Source organism: Schistocerca cancellata, chromosome 3 (genome assembly GCF_023864275.1).
Source record: "Schistocerca cancellata isolate TAMUIC-IGC-003103 chromosome 3, iqSchCanc2.1, whole genome shotgun sequence".
Lineage (NCBI taxonomy): Eukaryota > Metazoa > Arthropoda > Insecta > Orthoptera > Acrididae > Schistocerca > Schistocerca cancellata.
In genome coordinates, this window is record NC_064628.1 from 165,637,322 (window position 1) to 165,664,526 (window position 27,205).

The 27,205-nt window shown below is 43.3% G+C and overlaps 1 protein-coding gene across 1 annotated transcript in view; it reads left to right on the plus strand.

The window, feature by feature from the left end:
- LOC126176631 (putative inorganic phosphate cotransporter) overlaps positions 1–27,205 on the plus strand; it is a 154,753-nt gene that overhangs the window by 58,568 nt on the left and 68,980 nt on the right. Inside the window, exons 4-6 of the mRNA XM_049923790.1 lie at positions 1,450–1,534; positions 14,230–14,453; positions 25,141–25,302. Of these exons, the coding sequence (XP_049779747.1) occupies positions 1,450–1,534; positions 14,230–14,453; positions 25,141–25,302 (471 nt within the window). The remainder of the gene's footprint in view (positions 1–1,449; positions 1,535–14,229; positions 14,454–25,140; positions 25,303–27,205) is intronic.

Genomic DNA, 27,205 nt, shown 5'->3' on the forward strand with positions numbered 1-27,205 from the left:
CTATATTATGAGCATCAGAAATTTACTGGAGTGTTACCTTTAAAATTTTTGCTATAACTTTCACTTCTAGTCGAACGATAAGTGGGTCAGAAGTTGGAATTAAGAAGTATATATAAACATGGATAAAGAGATACAGTGTAACTTCTGTTTCTCTACGTAAACCTCTTGGGAATATTGACTGGAATACGGCTTTCAAAATTCCGATGATAGCAGGGATAAAGTATAGGGAGCCAAAAGTTATGTACAACATATACAGAAGCCTGGCTACAGGTATAAAATCAAATAACTTGGAAGGAGAGCAGTAGCTCAGAAAGGAGTGAGACTGTGTTGTAGCCAATCAGTCTGCCCATTGAATAACCAGTAAAAGTAAATAAGGAGAAATTGAAGGGAATTAAGGTTCAGGGAGAAGAGATCAGAACTTTAAGATTCGCCAATGACGGTATAATTTTGTCAGAAATAGATAAGAACTTAGTACAACACTCAACAGAACGGATGCCGTACTGAAAACAGATGACAGGATGAATATCAACAAGAGCAAAAGAAACGAAAGAAATTTAGTAGATTGCAATCAAGCTATGCTGAAGGAGTTAGATTAGAAAAAGAGATACTAAATGTAGAAGGTGTTTTGCTTTTAAGGCAGGAGAGTAAATGACACTGGAAGAAGTAAAGACGATATAAAGTGCATACTACAGCAAGGAAAATATTTGTGTAAGAAAAGAAATTTGTTAACATCGAATGTAAATAAAAGATAAATTTGTGCACATTGAATATGAATTTAAGTGCTAAGAAATCTTTTCTGAAGGTACTTTTCGGTAGCCTTGTACAGAAGCTTTTGGAGTGTGGATGGCACAACCTGACGTAGGGGATGTTGAATAATCTTCGTTTTGACAGCTGTGCAAAGCATTAGGGAGCAAGGAATGCGAAAAATTGTAGTCAACTGACTGGATGTCAAATGTTTTAAAGCATGTACATCCTATTACTCTTTGACTAGTAAGGTACTGAAGTGTTCAAACCAACCACCAACTTGAGAACAGCTTTATGTTATTTTTATAAAAATTACACTCCTCCAGGTGCACTTAAAATTTCATATTTGTTTGACTACTAGTTTCGACGTTGCGTCAACGCCATCTTCAGACCCGTACACTTTGATGATCAATTGTGTGTGGCAGAGTACTAGAAGTTCGCGGTGAGTAACTAATGACACCAGTTAATCTCATTGCGGACTTCTAGCACTCAGCCACACACAATTGATATCATCGAAGTGTACGGGTCTGAAGATGGCGTTGACTTAACGTCGAAACTAGTAGCCAAATAAATATGAAGTCGTAAGTACAGCTGGAGGAATTTCATTTTTAATAAAAATTATACCAGCTGATGCCCACCATCATCCAATTTAAATATGGATGTAGGAAGAGCTTTATGTTAGGTGACAACTGCTTTCTGTTTCAGGGTGTGACTTTCCCATCCATCCAGTATATGATCTCCAAGTGGTCGCCACCCGGGGAGAGGAGTCGCTTCTCCATAATATTTTCAGGTATACTTTCTTACACTGCTCTCAAGTTTTAGAAATAGAAGACCTCTTCGCCGTCTTCTGAGGCTGATTCTACTAGGACGTGTACCACTACAAGTTAATATTTATATTACTGAGCGGCTAAGATGGTCATCCGGTCACCCAGTCGCCGATGTATATCTAATGGTTTCCACGAACAACAAAAATTTGATATTCAGTATTTCGTAAATGATCAGTTTCTGCGTATTTGCCCTATTGTCAGTCTGCTATCCAGTAGGTAGAGGTAGAGGTGAGGTTAGTTTAGATGTTCTCGCCATACATGGTACAGGGAACTTGGCTTCGTGTGGTATCCGTGTTTAGGATAGGGCCGTTATGAAGTTAATCTGAAACTTACTGCATTGTAGATTGTTGTATTTGTGTTGCTGAATAGAAATAAAGTTATTCCAAGTAGAGGAATATGTGCAAATTACTCTGAGGTTTTTTTCTACATATGCGGAAAATACACATTTAACAAGTTCACGCCGACCACCTGTAGCTCGGCTAGACCCTTCTATTGGGTGGCATGTACTAATGTGGTACATGCTAGACTACCAATTATGCTACCAGCAGTACGCTAACGTATGGCCTATCAGCTAAGTGCAACGAACAGCTGTGAATACAATTTTGTGTGACCATTTCACGAGAGAGCGTTCTTAGCAAATGAGATACCACATAATTTATGACTACTTTATGAACCGTGAATATACTTTCAGAATCTTTTCTTAAAGAATTTACTTTATTTACTAGCGATTCATCAAGTACATTAACATATTTAATGACACTACGTGAGCGTGGAAGTAGTTGCCAGGTAGTAACTGATGAAAATGGAATTACCTTTAACAAATGGAAATTTTATTCATGAAAGCCTTTCCAAAAACAGATTTAAAATTTATAAGCAGAAAGGCACCCTCGAAATATCAAGTTACAATTTTATTCAGAAGCAGAAAGAACAATATTGACAGTTGAGACTTCGGGCTGAGAAGCTTGCCGCTCCCTTTCAACACGGCCGTAGTCACGACTGCTCACAACAACCTCTGAAAGACTACACTGGTGCAATCTGCAACACACCACATAACTTTAAACTAAAAATTTTAACAACTCACACAAACACATTAACTATGCACCCCGTAAGAGGGATGGAAATGGTACAAACACTCACACTAAGAAATTATTTGCCACAGAAAGTGCAATTTGTTTTTAAAAGGACTCTTACGGTGGAAGGGTGGCAACTTTATAAAAATGACTATTTAAATAAAACCCATGAAATTCAGATTTACATAAAATGTACAACATGCTCTACATTACACATATACCGTCTCGCAAGATGATAGGCAAGATAAAAACATATTTCACATATTTCAGGAATTCGGCCTTTACACCTTAATTCTATAAATTCGTTAACACCGAATCCGACAAATATGACAGAGAGAGCTATTAACGTACGGCAGACAGGCAGACCGACAAACAGACAGACAGACACAAGTAGAATTTAACAAGTAAATGGCACAACATATCTCCAGTCACTTAACTTCTAATAAACGGCGATTTCTGGCGAAGACCTGGCGCAGCACCCCCAAAACGCTCTCCGGAACTGTCCACTGCCAGCCGCTTCAACGGACGCAGGAAAGCGCGCCGATCCCCCGTCTCACAGCGTTGCAGCTCGCGCCGGCCAGACCGATGTCGTGGGTTGACTCCCGTTGCTCTCGTGTCGACCGCGAAGCCACTACTCCTCGCCATACGGCGAGGCCCACTGGCTTCCACGTGGCGACCTCGCATGCGCCGACGCTCAAGACGGACAAGGCATCATGTGTCTCAGCGCACGACCGACCAACCGATAGATCCAACCGGCCTTCAGGTCGATCCGAACGACAGACATCCTGGCACTCCAGACGGCAGACCGACGTTGACTAAGCGGTCACTCGGTCGGACCCACCCCTGCAGAGGAAGCATGCCCTCACGCTACCCGACATCCCTGCCCCGGGAAGAGACCGACCTACCGATCAATCCAACCGTCAAAGTCCATTGCCAGAACAAACTCGAACAGACTGGTGGCCTAACACATACTAGCACTCCGGACGCCAGACAGACACTGACTGCCCCACACTGACCCGGCTGACCAACTGACCGACTCGCCGAGACGACAGACTGCCCCCAGACTTTTCCCCTTTTCCACCAGAGGGAGACACCAAAGCTGCGATTGCCACAGCGGCGCCACCGCCAGAAACGGAAGGTGGCTGCTTTACAGTACGCGCTGCGGCGCGCTCTTCAAAACAGCAAATTTTACCACGGCTCACTTTAAAACAATTTTATGGGATCGGTTTTTGTTTTTAAAGAATGGCCTTACGGTACTTTAAAAACAAAAGTTCAATATACCTGTATTAAAATAGCAGCCTAGGGCGTTTGATGAAGACCGCCGTCCACAGCGAGGAATTAGAAAAGAAGCATTGGTAGATTAAGGAAAGCGTGAATACGTGGCCGTATGGCGAGCATCGAAATTATCAACGCCGACGTGAACGTGTTAATGGTCTATAGAGAGCTTATCTTGGATGCTTTGGTATTAGATTTGGTGATCAGGATAAAACCTGGGTACTGGATTAGTTCTGTAAAACTTGTACAAAACGTACGACAGTGGATTACCGCGAAAAGAAAAAGTCAAAATTCGGCATGTCGAAAACCAATTCGATTACTGTCTCTTCTTCCTAGTAAGTATTAATGGATTTGGTTTGGGGTATGAAGCGATCAAACTACAGGGTCATAAGTCCCTTTTTCCTTATGCAAACAGAGCTCAAGCTAAAAAAAGAATCCCAAAAGGAGTGGGGGGAAGGAAAAGGGCGGAAAACTAACGGGGAACCACACGGAAGGAAGAAACGAAAGAAGCTAACCAAAATGCGGAAAACGTACACCAAAGGGAAGAATAGTGGAAGGTATTAAAATAATAAAGCAGGTGGCCGAGGCTGACTGATCACAAGATTAAAAACGGATGAGCCCGCCATTCTGCAACACACTAAAATCTCCAGCCTAAAAGAGAAGGCGAGATGAACACACATAGGGACAAGAATAACACCAAGGCAAACAAACAGCAAAGTAAAAGTGAGGAAGAGTTGAAATGGAGGGAGGGTGGAGGCTTGCGAGAGAAAGCCAGACTCCCAACCTTATATTGTGTGGTAAAAAGCCCCCTTACGAATAAAACGTAAAACAACACCAGACATTGAGGGACTGTCGCCCAACACCGTAGGCAGGGTGCTGGGAACGTTTAAAGTCCGCCGCAGAGCGGCTAAAACAGGGCAGTCCAACAAGAGATGTGGGAGTCACAGCGACACCGAGATGGGTCCTCGCGACGGAGAAGGTGACCATGTGTTAGGCAAGTATGGCCGATTCTGAGCCAGCGGAGGACAACGAAGTCCCTGCTAGTGGTTTGTATGAATGAAGGCCACACATTCGTTGTCTCCTTTATAACACGAAGTTTATTTTGTGTACTGAAGGTGCGCCATTCAGTATCCCAGATTGCGAATTCGTGCTGCGGAAGATTACATGGCTACACACTCGCAAACAACCTCAGCGCAGCAGGGTAGGCATACTTGTCGTCAAGGTTCCAGACTACCACGTCTGACTATCGCAAGCGACGATCGCCGCATTGTGCACCAGATTCATCGTAGTCGCTTCACATTTGCGCCTGCCAACCGAGAACTAGTAAAGGACTCCCTGCAACATTCTGTCAACCTGTATCATTTGTCGGAGACTAGCAGCAGCCCGACTAGGGAATTAGCGTCGTACTTGAAAGCTGCCTTTAACACCAGAACACAAACAGCTGCATTTGGAAAGGAACCGTGACTCGGAAGTCAACAATTTCCGAGTTACAGTATCCGGGACAACAAGAATGAATTATTGTACAAGTCCTTAGGAGTGTGCCGTGTACATCGGGTGCCTGATATTCCGGCACACCGCTACACAGCAATGCTCTGCGGGTTGCCGCCACGTTAGGTGCCTGTAGCTAACGTTATTCGTCTTCACTGCGCCATCCGCTGCGGTATGGAGGGATCGACGATCACTGGACAGCAGGTACTATTTCCCATCCGCGAAGCCACGTGACGCCGGCTATTTCCGGGTATCCCTACGCCGGGCGGCATATATAGGACTGCCGCTCGCGGGTCTCCCGCAGTGTGTGCCGACGTGTGTACCACAGAGTGTGCCGCCAAGTCTACCGCCAAGTAAACAACGCGCCACCGATAGAGCCCTACCGGACGAAGGCAAAGCACGTGTGCCACCGATCGGGATCACAGCCCACTCTGACCTTTGAGAGTAATCGATGGTGACAGACTGTGCCTTCTCTTCAACCTTCATAAAATTGTTTTCGAAGAGTAACAGTTATTCCTATCAGATCAGAACGATCTCTTTTGTTCTTTGTAGAGATACAGTTTCTGTTGCTCATTTTTCTACTTGCCTCCTTAGAGAAATAAATTATGTAGGTCAAGGTTACCATCCCACGACGGGGCACATCAGAGAGAATCAATTGCCTTATGACACCCTTCCCAGGCAGGCAAGTCAGTGCACGCATCCGGACCAGAGGGAGGGTTGAGGGTGTAATGTCCGACTGATAAATGGCATCATAAAGTCGGATCCCTTGTAAACGTAGTACTGTAGTCACCGATATAACATTATATATCCTCTGAACCAATGAAGTCTCATTTAGTTTCCTGCTATCCTTCAGCGTAGTTTACTTCTTTTGTCAGGCTGTGCAATTTGGAAAGGTGCTTTTGAAAACTGCAGCAGTAAGGTACCGTTATATGCATATTCCGTCTTCCTTGGTGGTGGTCCTTCTTAGTTTTAATATCCACATAAGGGAAGTGAAATTGATAGGTACCTCGTTTACCAGTTCAACATAGTTTTCAGCTTTGCGATTGCCCAGAACATTTTCGACAACTGCGTTGCACGGCAAATAAACTGTTTGGCATGGCAGGATACAATTAATAGATTTCCCTCCATTAATGCTAGAGAAACAGGTCAAGGCAGTTTGTTGAGCATATGACTGTTGAGGCGTCAGGGTGGTTACATCATCTCGTCGTTAAGTGGAAAGGCCAAGAGCGTAAGTAATACCGACACTGCAGGAAGGCAAAGATATTACAGTCTAAATGGCCCGGTTACTTCACACCAAAGCCACGGACTTAATGGGAAGCAGTAGCAAAATAAGTTTTCACCAGGCCAGTATAAATAACCTTAATTTTTAATCAAAGGTAGTCTGGCAGTCACCATCTATACAGAGAGGCCTACGAGCGTCTACGAGTCAACATGATTCTACAAACAGCCACCAAGAGATTTAAACTCTACTAACTGCTGGCCTGCTACTGACTCCCAGTCTTTGGGAACAAACCAGACATAGAAAGAAAAGGGTGACGAACAGAGCAGTGCAAAGGGGATATCCTAGAATATGTGGAGAGGAGGCTGAAGGAACTTGAAGAAAGAGCGCAAATATATACCTACCGCGTTAAGGAATCTAGGGATTTTGAAGAAGTTGAAAGATGGAAAAGAGTGGTGCTTGCACGGATGCATATACACTCCTGGAAATTGAAATAAGAACACCGTGAATTCATTGTCCCAGGAAGGGAAACTTTATTGACACATTCCTGGGGTCAGATACATCACATGATCACACTGACAGAACCACAGGCACATAGACACAGGCAACAGAGCATGCACAATGTCGGCACTAGTACAGTGTATATCCACCTTTCGCAGCAATGCAGGCTGCTATTCTCCCATGGAGACGATCGTAGAGATGCTGGATGTAGTCCTGTGGAACGGCTTGCCATGCCATTTCCAACTGGCGCCTCAGTTGGACCAGCGTTCGTGCTGGACGTGCAGACCGCGTGAGACGACGCTTCATCCAGTCCCAAACATGCTCAATGGGGGACAGATCCGGAGATCTTGCTGGCCAGGGTAGTTGACTTACACCTTCTAGAGCGCGTTGGGTGGCACGGGATACATGCGGACGTGCATTGTCCTGTTGGAACAGCAAGTTCCCTTGCCGGTCTAGGAATGGTAGAACGATGGGTTCGATGACGGTTTGGATGTACCGTGCACTATTCAGTGTCCCCTCGACGATCACCAGTGGTGTACGGCCAGTGTAGGAGATCGCTCCCCACACCATGATGCCGGGTGTTGGCCCTGTGTGCCTCGGTCGTATGCAGTCCTGATTGTGGCGCTCACCTGCACGGCGCCAAACACGCATACGACCATCATTGGCACCAAGGCAGAAGCGACTCTCATCGCTGAAGACGACACGTCTCCATTCGTCCCTCCATTCACGCCTGTCGCGACACCACTGGAGGCGGGCTGCACGATGTTGGGGCGTGAGCGGAAGACGGCCTAACGGTGTGCGGGACCGTAGCCCAGCTTCATGGAGACGGTTGCGAATGGTCCTCGCCGATACCCCAGGAGCAACAGTGTCCCTAATTTGCTGGGAAGTGGCGGTGCGGTCCCCTACGGCACTGCGTAGGATCCTACGGTCTTGGCGTGCATCCGTGCGTCGCTGCGGTCCGGTCCCAGGTCGACGGGCACGTGCACCTTCCGCCGACCACTGGCGACAACATCGATGTACTGTGGAGACCTCACGCCCCACGTGTTGAGCAATTCGGCGGTACGTCCACCCGGCCTCCCGCATGCCCACTATACGCCCTCGCTCAAAGTCCGTCAACTGCACATACGGTTCACGTCCACGCTGTCGCGGCATGCTACCAGTGTTAAAGACTGCGATGGAGCTCCGTATGCCACGGCAAACTGGCTGACACTGACGGCGGCGGTGCACAAATGCTGCGCAGCTAGCGCCATTCGACGGCCAACACCGCGGTTCCTGGTGTGTCCGCTGTGCCGTGCGTGTGATCATTGCTTGTACAGCCCTCTCGCAGTGTCCGGAGCCAGTATGGTGGGTCTGACACACCGGTGTCAATGTGTTCTTTTTTCCATTTCCAGGAGTGTAGTAGTAATGTTGTAGAGATTAAGGGGAGTAAAGCAGAATTATTAGCTTCAATACCTTTTGAAAATGCGGAGTCTAACTAGGAATGCCTTCAGTCCGAGTTCGCAAAAGGCCAATGTTGTTTACGGCAATCGACGCCCCACATATTGTCTGCTATGCAACCACGGTATTGGCTGGTAATGGCAGCATGGAGCCGGTGTGGAGGTATCCAGTGGTGCGCATAGCACGAGGCTACGGCGCGTAGCTGAACTGCTTAGTACACGAGTAACTCATAGCTGTGGTACAGTATTTACTAGCAGTAATGAGACAAAGCATACCAATAGGAAACTATAAACAAAGCAAACGTTGCATTATATCCACAATATCTGTTGCCGAAGTTGACATTTCGTTAGCAAGGAACCCGAGAAATTTCACAGAGTGAGAAAGATGTGGCAAATCAGATATCAGCGTTTCTCCAAGATGAGTCAGTGGAATGGGTGGTGTCGTATACGATCGACTGTGCCAATAATTTACATGAGGAGTATAATGATGACGGTACGTGCTTAACAAATGAAAGTGATATTGAAGCAGGTGTCGAGACAATGTAGTTCATCATCCTTGTCGGACGGGGAGCCACAAATCCCGTCTCCAGTGAAACGTAATGAAGGGCAACCATTCTCCGAGGAGTGGGTGCTAAGCACAATTACGTACATGGGAGATCATCCACAGCATAAAAAAAAAAAAAAAAAAAAAAACAATTACGAACAGATTTCCATTAAGACAGCAGCAATATGCCAGTGTAGTTTTTTAAAAAAACTACGGGTATTCAAGAGAGGAGAAGGTGCACATGTTACAAGAACTGACGTTTGCGCTTTTCACGGCTGCTCGATACAATTTATAGGATGTGCGTCATAGTGACCTATTACGTCATGCACATCAAATTACAGCCGGCCGCTGGTGGCCGAGCGGTTCTAGGCGCTACAGTCTGGAACCGCGCCTCGGGCATAGATGTGTGTGATGTCCTTAGGTTAGTTAGGTTTAAGTAGTTCTAAGTTATAGGGGACTGATGACCTGGGATGTTAAGTCCCAAAGTGCTCAGAGCCATTTGAACCTTCAAATTGCACACGATATAATTATGGTCATTTCAAGGTGTAAGTAGGCTGTTTATATTTTCTTATTGGCAACGTTACGTAGCGCTCTGTATGAAAATCACTGGCTGTGCTGTGTGCAGCCTGTGGCTAGTTTGCATTGTTGTCTGCCATTGTAGTGTTGGGCAGCGGCAGCTGGATGTGAACAGCGCGTAGCGTTGCGCAGTTGGAGGTGAGCCGCCAGCAGTGGTGGATGTGGGGAGAGAGATGGCGGAGTTTTGTAATTTATCATGAACTGCTATATATATTATGACTATTAAGGTAAATACATTGTTTGTTCTCTATTAATATCTTTCATTTGCTAACTATCCCTATCAGTAGTTAGTGCCTTCTGTAGTTTGAATCTTTTATTTAGCTGGCAATAGTGGCGCTCGCTGTATTGCAGTAGTTCGAGTAATGAAGATTTTTGTGAGGTAAGTGATTTCTGAAAGGTATAGTTTAATGTTACTCAGGGCCATTCTTTTGCAGGGATCTTTGATAGTCAGATTGCGTTGCGCTAAAAGTATTGTGTGTCAGTTTAAGCACAGTTGTATAAAATGTTCAAAAGGGGACGTTTCAAAGGGAAGTGGTAGATCACTGTATAATTTCAAACAGTGCTACGGAACTGGAAGACATAATATAACGAAATTTCAAACAAGTCAAGAGCTTGACAATGCACAACAAACTGAAGAATGGGCTAGAAAATTTGTAAATGAGATAAACAAACTTATCCTATCGTTCAAGATTTGAAGTTGAAATGCATACAAAAGGAACCCTGGAAATTCGAGGTACCAAGAGAGTTGTATCAAGATCAAGTTTACGAGTGCCTTAAAGCACTCGTATACTATTATGCCGGCTGTTAATATGGGTGTTAAATTGGCTGGAGAGTTATTTATTGTACTGCGAGAAGTTGGAGGTGCTCCACCCCCTACGATTCTTTCTCGTGTGTGTGATCTTGTAATCGAGATATGGAATATTTACGTCACGGCAAGAAAATGGGCGTAAAGAATACAGCTATGGTATGAGCCCTGATTTCGGCCAATAGCTAGTCAAAATAAGTTGCTTTTGCTTGATTTCTGATCCGCATTTAAAAATCATACTCCTTTAGAGCAAACAATCCCTTCTAAAAATTGTGTAACATGGCAGTTGATACCACCTGGGACCACTGGACAAATCCAGCCTCTGGATGTTTGTTTTTTCCGTGCCTATAAAACAGATCTCCAGCTATGCCATAAAGGACAGCCAGTTTCACAATAAGTTCCACGAGAGGATGTTTCAGATTCTTTTGCATTCCACCGCATTCCATCGGTTCTCATCAGCCCGTTACTCCCATATCGTTATATATGCCTTCTTTAAGAGTGGATACATAGCTGAACATCCTACACGGTTTGTAGCTCCCAAGGGGCGCGCCTTCGATCTTGATACTGCGAACGTTTGTGATCACGGTGGCGCGCCATTTTTCATTCTGTGCTCATTGTGCAAGTTAATTGTTTGTTTAGAACAGTTCCTGAATATGGACGACGTCCATTTTGTGAAATGCAATACATACGTCCTATAGGACGTATGATGGGCTACTGATTATATTCTACTAGTCAAACCGCAATTCTTTAAGGAAATTCACTCCCATATATATATATACGAAACACATTTAGAAGTCTGATTTCATGAACAATGAGTTAATGTGTCAATTACTTGAAGTTCAAAGTTTTAAAAGTCTTTGAAATTATGTTTGAAGTTGGAAGTTGCTAAGTGCCCTCACTAACAGTCACTGAGCAAGTATAGTCTGGGTATCTTGCTATCCATTGTAAGGAAAAACTCGTTTCACACATTTCTGAATGTTTATGACGTCATATCTCATGAACTATTCGTCGTACAATCGTATAACTTTGCAGGTACATTCAGTGCTATATGGGGAATCTGTCTGTAAGAAGTGTCGTAAATGTAGTTAGCAGTAACGAAGTGATGAATTTGAAAGTCATGCCTGATGGCCGGCCGATGTGGCCGAGCGGTTCTAGGCGCTTCAGTCTGGAACCGCGCAACCGCTACGGTCGCAGGTTCGAATCCTGCCTCGGGCAAGGATGCGTGTGATGTCCTTGCGTTAGTTAAGTTTAAGTAGTTCTAAGTTCTAGAGGACTGATGACCTTAGATGTTAAGTCCAATTGTGCTCAGAGCCATTTGAACCAAGGCTGATGCTGAAATTTTACAGCACGAATAATGAAAATGTAGTGCCTTCAGACATATACACTCTTTCTAACTATCGTTCTTGATTTATTGTGTTAAGCCTTTAACATAAGGTTACAGCTCTTAATGAGTCGATTATGAAGCATTTTAAATTTTTAAATTCCACCCTGGGTTAGTCATTTAGCCAGTGCTACCATTTCTGTACTCCAAGGCACGTTACCGCCGTTTGGCGTTGTGGTCGCTGCTACCAAAGTCGTATTTTCCGATGAGTAATGACCAACTTATCGCAAAAAGAACGATAGACTTTTAATATCCAATTCAGAGTTTACACTGTTATGATTAACACTTCTGCATAAATTGAAATAAGTCTTCATGACATTTGTCACGTGAAGAAATTTAGTATGTGAACAATCTAGCACGTTACCTCTTACATTGGCTTATGAACGTAATGAATGCTGTGTTAATCTACTGATAATAAGAAGCAGAGACTTGTGAACCTGCAGAGTTAGACTACACTCATGTTTACATTAAATATCTTGGGCTCCTTTATACATATTGTTAACATTTTGCCTGTGTGAACAATGAGTGGTTGTTAACTTACCGTCGTAACCTCCAAAATTACTATGCTTTTGATTTATATTTTGTTCTTATGTATAACATCCGAAGACAAGAAAGTTAGTCAAGTACGTGTACAATATGTCAACTATCATTTAATGTGGAGTAGAAGTGAACCAAAGAATATGAAAAGTATTATGTACGACACAATACTTGAGAGTATGAGCCGGGACTTGGGCGCTAAACAAAAGAAAACTTTCGAGATTACTCGCACTGAAAATGCACTTCGAGGGAAGGCAGTGGCATCTCTATGGTGGATCGTGTTCGGAACGACACCTTGCGAGAATATGCGGGATAGGAAGATACGATATCAGGGAGAACTGACACAAAACCTCTTCGTTGCAGGCACCTGTAATGCACGAAATGAAATGGCGGAAAAGAGCATTTAAATCTGATCCAATACAGAAATATCATGGGGGATAGTAAAAAAATAGGATTTTGATTATGTCATGACTTAATTGTGACCAGAAAGCTTAGCTTCTGTAAGTCTGATGAATTCCGTGAGCCAAACGCTGCATATGGGGTACTTATCGTGGTTTTGGAGAACCTTGCTACTAGTCGGATTTTGTAGCAATTTTGTTGATGCTAGAGTTGCGCTCTACCAAAATTACGGTCAGGTAATTGTGGTACAATGCATAAATGACGCAGTAAATTTTACGATTATCGGTGGTATTGGTACGATTGTTAGGGAAAGAAACATAAATGACCACGTAAGAGAGAAACTGGGAGACGACGACTTCTATTTGTTTTTTTTTTTTTTTTTTTTTGTTTTGCACGTAATTAGAACCTCACATCTTTCAGTGTTCGTCCATTCCGCATTTTATGTCCTTATAAATTGCATTTTCTAAGCAACAAAAAGAGCCGATCGTGTAACTTCTGTGCCTTTATGTAACCAAAGCTGTTAACTTTGATGCAAGTACAGTTTACATGCACAACCATGAAAAAAGTATGTATGATTATTGCTGTTACTTGGCACTCAATACAACATTCTTCATTATGATGAAAGCTGAGAATTTCCTGTTCTTATTGATGAGTGTGAAAGCCTTTTTTGAGTAGCAGAAACATGCTCTATATCAGCTCAACGAAGTATTGAAGTAATGTTTAATATGCAGACAACCTTGTAGGAGGGGCAACCACAGCTATTAGTATTCATCTTGCGTATTAATAACCGCTTCAGCTGTATTTTGGTCCTGTATTACTGTACCATTACCGTTTTCGTGGCGTTAAAACCATGTTCGATATATGTTTTTGTTTTGCCCTTCTTTTTTTAATTTTACATTTTTCAGGGATATTGTTTTCCAGCGCTACGTGATACAACTCTCTTCTTTTTTTTTTTTTACATTTGTACTACTCGTACAAGACTCCTCTGTTTAACGCTGCTAATCAATATTTCTCGTGTAAAACCTCAATGCTACATTGAAAATTACAAGTTTGTTACAAATACTGTTTATTTTAAATAACAGGCAAGTGAATAACTATGTAGAACAGATAAGTTGCATGGGTTATGTAGCCTTTTATATATCTTCCCTCAGTTTCTCGATGGTTCGGCACTTTCAGTTTTTAGGGGAATATAGTGAGACACTGATCGCATACATAAAGAAAGGGTCGGAACGAGATAACGCCTGACACTTCCTTACGTAAAGGTAATGCGTTTACGATTTTAACTGACCAAGGCTAATAGGAAAACTAGCAGAATCTATGTTTACTTAAGATAGTCCGCTGTAGCCAACTGTAGTTTTACAACTCTTGTCGTTGCTTGTGACTGGTTTATGAGCGGCCGTGTACGTGTTTCTTTGTGTCTGCGGCAGGCAGCTACCTGGGCCTGAGCATTTGCCTGCCCGTGTCGGGCCTGCTGTGCGACTCGAACCTGGCCGGCGGGTGGCCACTGGCCTTCTACGTGTTCGGCGCCATCTCCCTGCTGTGGTACGTGCCGTGGCTCGCGCTTGTCTACGACTCTCCCGCAGACCATCCCTGGATCTCCGAAGAGGAGCGCCGCTACATCGAGGCCTCAGTCGGCACGGACAAGATGCAGGTCGGTGCTCCACTCCGCCCACATCTGCACTGTTTTTCATTCTCCTGACTGGTTTGATATGGCACGTCACGGACTCCGATGGCAAGCTTTTTATCTCATAATAGCACTTGCAACCTACGTCCCTAGATATTTTCTGGATATATTCCAATCTCCTTCCAATCTTCGAGTTTCCTGTCTTCCTGTACAGTTATTACACTTAACAGCTCCCTCTAGTACCACGGAAGTTATTCCCTGATGTCTTAACAGATGCCCTATGATCCTGGCCCCTCTTCTTGTCGGTGTTTTCCATACATTCCTTTATCTCGTCATTGCTTACTTATCAGTCAACCTAATTTTCACTACGTACACTGAAAGATGCCTGTTTTGCGAAGGATGCTGGGAGAAAAATCTTGTGAGGGGCACATGGGCTGCTGGAATAAATCCTGCCACCTCCTCCCACAGCAACCAGCTTGCAGTTCATGAAAAAGTCAGTACATTTGATGAATAATAATAATAATAATAATTACGAAACTTGGCAAAGCAACACGCACAACTGAACACAGCTTTCGGAATGTATATCTTACTGATACGATGTACAATATTGCTGCACAACTAAGATCTGCAACGAGCGTAAACATTCCATAGTGGCCCGAAGTCAGCCGAATTTCACCATCAGAAAAGGCCACAGTAAGGTGTACGACACAAACTACTTCCTCTTCCATCCTATATTGATGCATTCGTCACTATTCAATTCGGTTAATGTCGGCCGCTGTGGCCGAGCGGTTCTAGGCGCTTCAGTCCGGAACCGCGCTGCTGCTACGGTCGCAGGTTCGAATCCTGCCACGGGCATGGATGTGTGTGACGTCCTTAGGTTAGTTAGGTTTAAGTAGTTCTAATTTGAATGAACCCGTGGTCTAGGGGTAGCGTCTTTGATTCATAAATAAAACGTCTTCGGTCCCGGGTTCGATCTCCGCCACTGCCTAAATTTTGATAAATAATCAGCATTGGCGGCCGAAGTCTTCCGGCATAAGAAGTCAGCCTCATTCTGCCAACGGCCTTGTCAAAGAGGGCGGAGGAGCGGATAGAGGTTCAGGGCACTCTCTTGTCCTAGGGGAGGGAAATTGTCCCTAAAGGCGGAAGAATCAGCAATGATCAACGACATGAGGATGCAGAAAGCAATGGAAACCACTGCATTAAAGACACGTAACGTGTATCCACAGGACATGTGGTCTGTATTTGAAGAAGTGTCATGATGATCTCTCGATTGGCAAAAGATTCCGGAATAGTCCCCCATTCGGTTCTCTGGGAGGGGACTGCCAAGGGAGAGGTTACCATGAGAAAAAGATTGAATAATCAACGAAAGGATAACGTTATACGAGTCGGGCGTGGAATGTCAGAAGCTTGAACGTGGTAGGGAAACTAGAAAATCTGAAAAGGGAAACGCAAAGGCTCAATCTAGATATAGTAGGGGTCAGTGAAGTGAAGTGGAAGGAAGACAAGGATTTCTGGTCAGGTGAGTATCGGGTAATATCAACAGCAGCAGAAAATGGTATAACAGGTGTAGGATTCGTTATGAATAGGAAGGTAGGGCAGAGGGTGTGTTACTGTGAACAGTTCAGTGACCGGGTTGTTCTAATCAGAATCGACAGCAGACCAACACCAACAACGATAGTTCAGGTATACATGCCGACGTCGCAACCTGAAGGTGAACAGATAGAGAATGTGTTTGAGGATATTGAAAGGGTAATGCAGTATGTAAAGGGGGACGAAAATCTAATAGTCATGGGCGACTGGAATGCAGTTGTAGGGGAAGGAGAAGAAGAAAAGGTTACAGGAGAATATGGGCTTGGGACAAGGAATGAAAGAGGAGAAAGACTAATTGAGTTCTGTAACAAGTTTCAGCTAGTAATAGCGAATACCCTGTTCAAGAATCACAAGAGGAGGAGGTATATTTGGAAAAGGCCGGGAGATACGGGAAGATTTCAATTAGATTACATCATGGTCAGACAGAGATTCCGAAATCAGATACTGGATTGTAAGGCGTACCCAGGATCAGATTAGACTCAGATCACAATATAATAGTGATGAAGAGTAGGCTGAAGTTCAAGACATTAGTCAGGAAGAATCAATACGCAAAGAAGTGGGATACGGAAGTACTAAGGAATGACGAGATACGTTTGAAGTTATCTAACGCTATAGATACAGCAATAAGGAATAGCGCAGTAGGCAGTACAGTTGAAGAGGAATGGACATCTCTAAAAAGGGCCATCACAGAAGTTGGGAAGGAAAACATAGGTACAAAGAAGGGAGCTGCGAAGAAACCATGGGTAACAGAAGAAATACTTCAGTTGATTGATGAAAGGAGGAAGTACAAACATGTTCCGGGAAAATCAGGAATACAGAAATAGAAGTCGCCGAGGAATGAAATAAATAGGAAGTGCAGGGAAGCTAAGACGGAATGGCTGCAGGAAAAATGTGAAGACATCGAAAAAGATATGATTGTCGGAAGGACAGACTCAGCATACAGGAGAGTCAAAACAATCTTTGGTGACATTAAAAGCAACGGTGGTAACATTAAGAGTGCAACGGGAATTCCACTGCTAAATGCAGGGGAGCGAGCAGATAGGTGGAAAGAATACATTGAAAGCCTCTATGAGGGTGAAGATTTGTCTGATGTGATAGAAGAAGAAACAGGAGTCGATTTAGAAGAGATAGGGGATCCAGTATGAGAATCGGAATTTAAAAGAGCTTTGGAGGACTTACGGTCAAATAAGGCAGAAGGGATGGATAACATTCCATCAGAATTTCTGAAATCATTGGAGGAAGTGGCAACAAAACGACTATTCACGTTGGTGTGTAGAACATATGAGTCTGGTGATATACCATCTGACTTTCGGAAAAGCATCATCCACACAATTCCGAAGACGGCAAGAGCTGACAAGTGCGAGAATTATCGCAAAATCAACTTAACAGCTCATGCATCGAAGCTGCTTACAAGAATAATATACAGAAAAATGGAAAAGAAAATTGAGAATGCTCTAGGTGACGATCAGTTTGGCTTTAGGAAAAGTAAAGGGACGAGAGAGGCAATTCTGACGTTACGGCTAATAATGGAAGCAAGGCTAAAGAAAAATCAAGACACTTTCATAGGATTTGTCGACCTGGAAAAAGCGTTCGACAATATAAAATGGTGCAAGCTGTTCGAGATTCTGAAAAAGTAGGGGTAAGCTATAGGGAGAGACGGGTCATATACAATATGTACAACAACCAAGAGGGAATAATAAGAGTGGATGATCAGGAACGAAGTGCTCGTATTAAGAAGGGTGTAAGACAAGGCTGTAGCCTTTCGCCCCTACTCTTCAATCTGCACATCGAGGAAGCAATGATGGAAATAAGAGAAAGGTTCAGGGGTGCAATTAAAATACAAGGTGAAAGGATATCAATGATACGATTCGCTGATGACATTGCTATCCTGAGTGAAAGTGAAGAAGAACTAAATGATCTGCTGAACGGAATGCACAGTCTAATGAGTACACAGTATGGTTTGAGAGTAAATCGGAGAAAGACGAAGGTAATGAGAAGTAGTAGAAATGAGAACAGCGAGAAACTTAACATCAGGATTGATGGTCACGAAGTCAATGAAGTTAAGGAATTCTGCTACCTAGGCAGTAAAATAACCAATGACAGTCGGAGCGAGGAGGACATCAAAAGCAGACTCGCTATAGCAAAAAAGGCATTTCTGGCCAAGAGAAGTCTACTCATATCAAATACCGGCCTTAATTTGAGGAAGAAATTTCTGAGGATGTACGTCTGAAGTACAGCAATGTATGGTAGTGAAACATGGACTGTGGGGAAACCGGAACAGAAGAGAATCGAAGCATTTGAGATGTGGTGCTATAGACGAATGTTGAAAATTAGGTGGACTGATAAGGTAAGGAATGAGGAGGTTCTACGCAGAATCTGAGAGGAAAGGAATATTTGGAAAACACTGATAAGGAGAAGGGACAGGATGATAGGACATCTGCTAAGACATGAGGGAATGACTTCCATGGTACTAGAGGGAGCTGTAGAGGGCAAAAACTGTAGAGGAAGACAGAGATTGGAATGCTTCAAGCAAATAATTGAGGACGTAGGTTGCAAGTGCTACTCTGAGATGAAGAGGTCAGCACAGGAAAGGAATTCGTGGCGGGCCGCGTCAAAACAGTCACTAGACTGATGACCAAAAAAATAATTTTAGGGGACTTATGACCTCAGATGTTAAGTCCCATAGTGGTTAGCGCCATTTGAACCATTTGAAATTCGATTAATAAACATCGTCGTGTCTCACATTCCCGTTCCATTGACACTACTTTCGCTTGGCCCTGGACTACTTAAACTCTTCGCTAGAGGCAGAAGAGGGCAACTGCCCCACCCCTTCCTCACCCTTTCTGCCAAGGGCAAAAATTCATCTCGCGCCGTAGTCGTATCTACATGCACATACGTACTCGGAAAACAATTTCGAACTGTATAATAGAGAAAGCATTGGACCACATGTTAGGGTTTGTTCATCTACTATTCGCTTACTGAGTACTAGAAGAACCGGTGTGCATGCGATAACATGCACTAGTACATGGTGTGTTGCAAAATCCCGCACATAAAAGAGATCAACAGTGTTGGATAGCCCTTGGACTAGGGGCCATTTGTACACTCAACAGAAGGATCGTCTTACGGTAACTATCCTATAGTGCAGGATCGAAGTTTCATCCAGATTAGGCAAATGAAGTTAATCAGTTGGTTCTATTTGCATTACGGTGCGCTTTAAGGGGCTTATGGAGGCATCTTTTAGTTTACTGGTGGTTTCTTAAAAAACCCAAAAAACTTGGTTTTTGGGTGCCAAAACTAAGCACCGGATCCAAGACGGCTATGCACAGCATATGGCTGTAATTTTTACGATATATTTCGAAGATCCCGATCTCGAAAGAACTTGAAAATTTTCTTGATATCTTTATCCGTTTCCGAGATACAGGGAGGATCGAAATTACCCTACTTGCACAAGTAAAATGTGCACCTAAAATCCTGCGGAGATGCGAAAATGTTGTTTATAAAGTAGCATAGCTTGGAAAAATATCCTCTGCTATCATCAGAAGAGTTCCGAAGTACATGATACAAATCCTATCCGAGATGTAAAATTAGTTCTGTGTTATTTAAATTTCACGTAAGTAAACAATCAACGTTTTTTCTGAAATTCTTTTCGTTTGAGTGTAGCAAGGAAAATAAGTCAACCAACGAAGAAATAATGTTATCAGAGCAATGTGCTGTTGCTTAAAAGGCTTTGACTGTAAAGTGGGTACCAGCTGCTCCATTTACCTTCATCAGCACCTTTAAAAATTTTCACAAATATTTTGACATGCATATATATTGGCGCTTTTTATGCTGAAACAGAAGGAGACGATGACAGTGGGAAAAAGACGTGAACGTAGATCGTTCTGGAAGATAGTAGACTGTGGTTGTGGTATAGTGACAAAACAGTGCTAGGAAAAGAGCGAAGGAGCTAACGTCAGTGAGAGAGGATAAAGAGAAGGAGAAAGTGGAAGTGAGTGAGAGCCAGTGATAATGAGAGACAGAATCTATGACAGTGACAACAAAGAAGAGAAAATGACAGAAGAGACAGCAGCAGTGCGAAGGAATGAATGAGACAGTAGCTGTAAAAGAGAGCATTAGGGAGACAATGACAATGATAGGAGACAGTAGTATTGGGGCAGAACGAAGGAGACTGTGGCTGTGACACATGACACAGTGACGGTTAGAGAGACACATAGAGATAATTACAATGAGATGGGATGAATGAGAGAGTGACAATGGGCAACTGGGATTGGTACGGACCGGTGCGTGTGAGCGAGTTACAGTTAGAGTTTGTGGGTGTGAGAAGTGGATTGCACCTTAAAAAGAGCATGAGTACGTTGACATGCCAAAACTTTGGGAAAATTTTTAAAGATGCTGAGGAAAAGTAGAACGAGGTAGCTGGTACCTCACTTATCAGTGAGAGTGTTTTAAACAGGGGATATGTGCCTTTTTGGGGTCCGATAGGAGCATTTTTCCGATGGCGACAAAATGCCTGTCTCTGTGCTGCAGTTAGTTTAATCTTATCTCGTAGGAGGCTCCGTTCTATTTGGGGATTCTTCCCCTAATATTGGGTCTTGAAACTTCTTTGGTAGGCTTTGGTGAAATAACTGGCGTCTATCGTCCAACCCGTGCCAATTCACGATTTTCAACATTTCCGCGACGCTGTTCCGTAAGTCAAACAAACCTGTGACTAAATATTTTCTGGAACGGAAAACAGCGATCTCAGGCATATCAATGAAATTTTGCAAAACCAGTCTTTATCCCATAAATATTTTAACTAGTGACGGGTTTCAATTTATTGTACTTACATCATTCTCAGGCCCTGTAATCCCGATGAAGATAGGAGCTGGGCTGACTGAGCAAGCTGTTCTAGAAAGAAGTAACTGACTGCTCAGGCGATTACATCTCTCTAGAGCAGTCTGCTCAGCCAGTCAAGCTCCTGCTACCTTGTTTGTAGACTGCCTTCATTTCCCAGTATAGTTTAACCAATCAGAGTGTGCCACATGATTTACTTATGACTGTGCCAATATAATCGTTCAATTTCTTATTCACCAAGTGTAATACCCACGTATTAGTGTTGAAGGGCTCGCTGCATAGGCAGTTAGTTAAGCCAAAGGCAAACACTGTCACTGTCTCGTAAAATTCCACTGCTTTTCTTTCACCGCACGAGCTTTGCTGTCGTTGGGCTCCTTCTGGCGACACATTCGTATACTTTGAATTAAATAAGAGGCTTGGGTTGTTTGGCTGGCAAATAAATACCAAACTCGTCCAGTATAAACAGACTGTTTTGTTGACGCCCTGAGTTCCAATTACGTTTCTGTCATATTTCCAATCAAAACAAATGTGCCTATTACCAGAATTCACGGAGCCTTCGTAAGAGCCGCAAGAACAAGAGCGGTCATAAGATGTAGACACTCTTTGATAGTTAACATCTTTGGAACAACATCAGCAACATCAGCCGGCAGTTGTGGCCGAGCAGTTCTAGGTGCTTCAGTCCGGAACCGAGTTGCTGCTACGGTCGCAGTTTCGAATCCTGCCTCGGGCATGGATATGTGTGCTGTCCTTAGGTTAGTTGGGTTTAAATAGTTCCAAGTCTAGGGGACTGATGACCTCAGATGTAGAGTCCCATAGTGCTCAGAGCCATTTGAACAAGATGACACACCGTTCCAGTTTTGCACGTTAGCGTTGTCCATTGTTCTCTCAACAGATCTTGAGGCGCGTTTTCCAGAAGATGACAGTGCAGCAATGAATGAAGTAAGATGTCGTTCGTGCAACGCAAGGCCGTACTGATGTAGTACTGGAAATACGAAATAATGATGGAGGTACAACGCCAAGTTATTGTATTCGGAATAAATTTGAAACCAACGATACTGTTCAGCATGTGCGTAAGGAAAGGTCTGGCCGCCCAGTCAACAAGTCCAGCTTCCAGCGTTGCCCTGTTGCAACATTGTACTAGGTCATCTCAGAAATCTGTGAAGCAGGGTGCACTTGAAAGCGGTACTAGCCGATTAAGTGTACGAAGAATTCTAAAGGCTACAACGTGGAAATTGTACATTCCAAGATTGGTGCACTCTATGAACGAGGACCAAGGACGTACTGAGAGTAGTTTGAAGGTATGCTCCAGGGATGGTTATCCGGTCTGATGAGGCGCAGTTCAAACTGAACGGTACTGCAATACGTCACAACTGCGTGTTCTGGGCTCCTGAAAATCCTCACACTCATGTGGATAACGTTAATTTACAGGGTGTTAATGTGTGGTGTTGTCTGTCATCGCCCTGTTTGATCGGCCCATTCTTTTTTGAAAGTACCGTAACTAGCGAGGTGTTTCGTCATACGCTGCATACATCGATTTTCCCTGCCATCCGAAATGTGTCTGGAAATGAAAGATTTTTACCTACAACAAGATGGGGTTCTGCTTCACTACCACTGAGGTTTAAGAGCCTACTGGGATGGAAATCCACCTGGACGATGGATAAGTTGAAGAGGAGCTGTTGAGTACCCACCATGGTCTCCAGACTTAACACCTTTTGACGTCTATTTATGGCGAATCTTGAAAAATGACGTTTGTCAACGGAAGTCAGCTACACTGAACTAGTTAGAAGAAACAATCGAGGCGCCCTGTGCCGCTATTACACTGGCAACACTGACAGCCGTAGTTCGGTCAACAGTTCAGCGGCATCGACGTTGTCTGGCTGTTAAGGGGGGTCACTTTAATCACATAAAATATCCTCCCCCCCCCCTCCCCCGTGCAAGAACTGTAACGGTGTGTCATTTTGTTCCACTAATATTGACTACATTTTTCTGGAGACCACTGCAAACAGTAATTGTTTTCCCAAAATACTGTCTACGAAGTCGCGACATCTGTGGGAGATACACACACACACGGGGAAACATTATTCGCACACATTTGACGAAGCCTGTTAAAACTGCCACGCAGGACTTTATCCACTAAACGCAAGTATATTGAAATTCTCCACTACGAACACAAGTATAACCTTAAGATTGATTTCTATGCGGATTTCATCAACGAACAGAAAATATTGTACGGTGTATTTTTTACCCCTAATAATCAGTACATTATTTTATACGTTAACTTACATATGATGTAATATCACAGTCAATAATGAGCATGGACAGTGGAATGAAATATGACTGCCACGTCTCAAATCGCACAATTTTACATCCATGTACATTTTAAGGGGGAAACCAATTTAGGAGGCTGTTTGACATTGATTTTTTGGGATATTTTTTGGGTGGGAACAATTAGTGAGAATTTAATAAAATTGTGACATCATTTTATCCATATTTCTAACAGTTTTTGTGAATTTTTTGAATAATTTCAGCCCAAAATAACAAAGTTACGCTGTGATATCAGCTGAAGGTTGTGAATAGACCAATAGTTCTCCAATTGCGTGCAGTGTAGCCATTCCGATTTCCATATGAAATCAAAAAGCTTTTGACTTTACATTAAAAACTTATTTTCTAAGAATGTGAACCTCAATGCAGGTGAAAATAATGAAAATTAACAATTGTGCATGCGTTGGAACAATTTACTTCGATTTTCATGAAATTTTTCTGTAATTATGCAATGAAAAATACCCTTAAAATTACGATATCATCTCACAGGTTGGTTCATATAATTTGTAATTTTATAAAGAGTCATAGTATCAATTTTCATAAGGATCGGTTATATACTTTTTACGTTAGACTGCATGCAAATGTGAAAAAAGTCATTTCGAGACAAACGCCTTTGAAAAACAAATTCTCGAAAACTAGAAATTCAAGGAAGTTAACAATAATTTAAAATGCTTACCGATTAATCTGCGATTCCATCACCATGTAGTAATCTTTATTCTTCCTCATAGGCTTCGTTTCGTAAACAAAGTGTATAGTGGAGAGCACATACAACAAACAGGAGTATGCAGCCTTTCTTCGACTATACTTCCCCTGTAAATACAAAAAAGTGGTTCAAATGGCTCTGAGCACTATGGGACTTAAATTCTGAGGTCATCAGTCCCCTAGAACTTAGAACTACTTAAACCTAACTAACCTAAGGAAATCACACACATCCATGCCCGAGGCAGGTTTCGATCCTGCGACCGTAGCGGTCGCGCGGTTGCTGACTGTAGCACCTAGAACCGCTCGGCCACTGTAAATACACTTTCCCCTCATAAATTCAAGATTGTTTTTTTAGTTTAACAGTGCCTTTTCTAAAAGCACAATTTTACCACCAGCAAAAGACGCAACGTAACCTGTCTTGAAATTGGTCTGGTGCTATGGAAACGCGTCTATGCTATTACCTAACACCAGCTACGTAACTAAACAATTTCCACCCGAAGATGGTGGTGTGCGCCATCGAAACACCTGATGGCAAAATAAATATGTGGCTGGCTCAGAAAACTGTTTCATTCATATTTATCAACATTCGCAGTCCTTATGACGCCGTCCTTTATGGACGAAATATTGCTTTATTCCGTACTGCTCCAATTTAGGCAATATTACGGAGTTACCCACAGAATCAAATGATCCTTATTGGTCTTAGATCGGTAGGAAGGCTTTGGATGACACATTTACTGGTCGTTGGACTGGTAGAGGAGAGCCAATTTCCTGGCCCCAAAATCTCCTGCCATTGTACCATTAGATTATTTTCTTTGAACTTTGTGAAGGATGGTGTTCACCTGTGGGACCTGTAGGATATGTGAGTTTGCTTCAGGCCAGCAATACACACGTTAATAAGAACATTCTAGGTCGGACATACGAAGAACGGTAACATTGCTTAGATATTCTGCATGCTACAGATAGCAGACACATTGAAATCTGTTAACTGGTTACTGAAATCTTATCTGTGTGTGTGTGTGTGTGTGTGTGTGTGTGTGTGTGTGTGTGTGTGTGAACATTATGCCATAAACTGCATCTTTCTAACTATTCTCATTCCTGAAATATACGAATCAAAGTTGTGAAGATCACTTTGGAAGTCCCTGTACAATAGTTGTTTCGGTCTTCCTGTTGCTTATTTCTTTCAACCTGTGAGTCTTTGGATACGATTTCCGTCTGCTAGCCATTTGAATGCAGGCCGATCCGAGTGAGTCTATTTCCCGTGTTGCAGGGCCAGCGGAAGAGGCCGCCGGTGCCGTGGTGCTCCGTCATAAAGTGCCCTGGCGTGTGGGCGTGCGCCATGATGCACGTGGGCATCGGATGGAACTTCTTCGGCCAGATCACCTACCTACCCACCTACATGGCTACCATCCTCAGGTTTCCTATTCGAAAGGTAAGCATATCCACAAAAATCTCATGTTGTCCCTAAGTTCCATACCTACGACATGTTGCCTACGTATGTTCCCTTTCTGTTACGTAATAGAGTGGTATCTCCTGCTTCGCTGAAGAACGCTTTCCCCACTCATTGTTATGTACAACTCATTCAGGAAATCAGCCATTTAACTCAGACGATGAGCTCACGGTATCGTCAGGTGATACCACTAGCTCTGCTGCAGTCGGAAATAGTATATCAGCGAATGGACGGACGACACGAGGCTAGAGGTAACAAAATAAGATACATATTTCACAACCTTCTTTTGAATCGGTAACTGAACCGGTACTACTAAGTTACAAATACATATTTCGGAAACCGTAATTTTTTAACTTATAAATTTTTGTCGCATGTGTGGTTCTTTGAATGTCAGAAGTATGAACATGGTAGTTTGACGAAGAAACGAGTCCCAGGCCACAGGACAAATGCAGCTCTGAGGAGCGCTACGCAAGCGAGCTGCGACTCCCAGAGATGCACAGGGGTGCCTCACACAGAGAGCATCGCAGGATGCCCCTGAGAGCTGTGACACCAATCGCTTCTCTGCTTTTGGTAAATCAGGATTCCTCAGTTATGATAATATACAGTAAAGTCACCAACAAGTTGCACATTTTTACGTACAGCAGATTGTTTACACCACACATAAATAGCTTCATCTTGAACCACCTTAGGACGTCCATGGGTCCTCAATACAAAAGGCATTGTGGAATAATAATAAGAAGAAGAAGCAGTACCGATGTCCTTACTGAATACGTCAACAGCACTAAAAGTACCGGAAGTAACGTCACGGTTATTAAAACTTTTAAGGCCACGTATACTATCAATACCTTGACAGCAGGTAATAACCACTGAAAGCCATGCAGAACCATGACTAATTTATCGTTATTAAAAAGAGAAAAATTCAAAAAACCACCTATAAAAACACAAGGAACATCAAGGACAGCACGGGAAGCAATGACTTCCACCTTCGCTTTATTTTTCTCAGTGGCCCCAGTAGTGATTTAATGTTACCAACGGCCTTGTAAGCAGTAGCGCGTGAGCGCCGAGGACGCATGAAACGATGCATCTCACTCATGTGGTCTGGTAGTGATGATTAGTATTTTCTAGTGCAGAACGCCCGTATATATTTTGATGGTCGTCGAGGGCAATTCGAGGCTGAAGCCTGCGTCGTTTTAGGCGTGTTCGGCGCTCATGCACCACCTTAAGCAAAGGTGCATCGGTTTTAACGTTATATTTCTGTCTTCTACACGACAACCAGTATGTTCAAGTTTATCTGTTCAAACAAACGTGGACCTTCATGTACATACCAATGCTGACGAGAAACCTTGCTCCGTATCTTTACTCAGATCACAGCGCTATCGTGAGCAACGTTTTGTTCGCTGACGATGCTGCCTTCTTAGCACGTACTCAAGACGACCTTCAGAGGCTTATGGACAAATCTGCACTTCTATATTCCTGTGAATGAAGACTTTGTTTGTGGCTAAGGATACAGATACGCCTGCCATAAGATAAGATGGGTCCTTGTTAAATGTAGTCGCCAAATTTTTGCTCCCTCGGTTCGCAAGTGTTAGAGGATCTTTCTCTAAACGGCAAAATAAATGTGAGGATTGGAAAAGCGGCGAACACTTTCTGGAAGCTCCGCACAAGAGTATAGGACTACAAAAGCTTACAGTGACCACAAAAATACTAGTCTAACAAGCATGTATTCAGAGCACCTACTGTTCGGTGCTGAGACCTGGACAAGCATGTATTCAGAGCACCTACTGTTCGGTGCTGAGACCTGGACATCATACGTCAAAAAAGTAAACGATTCGCCTTTCATCTGCGGTACTTACGAAACATTCTAGGCATAACATGTAGCGATGAT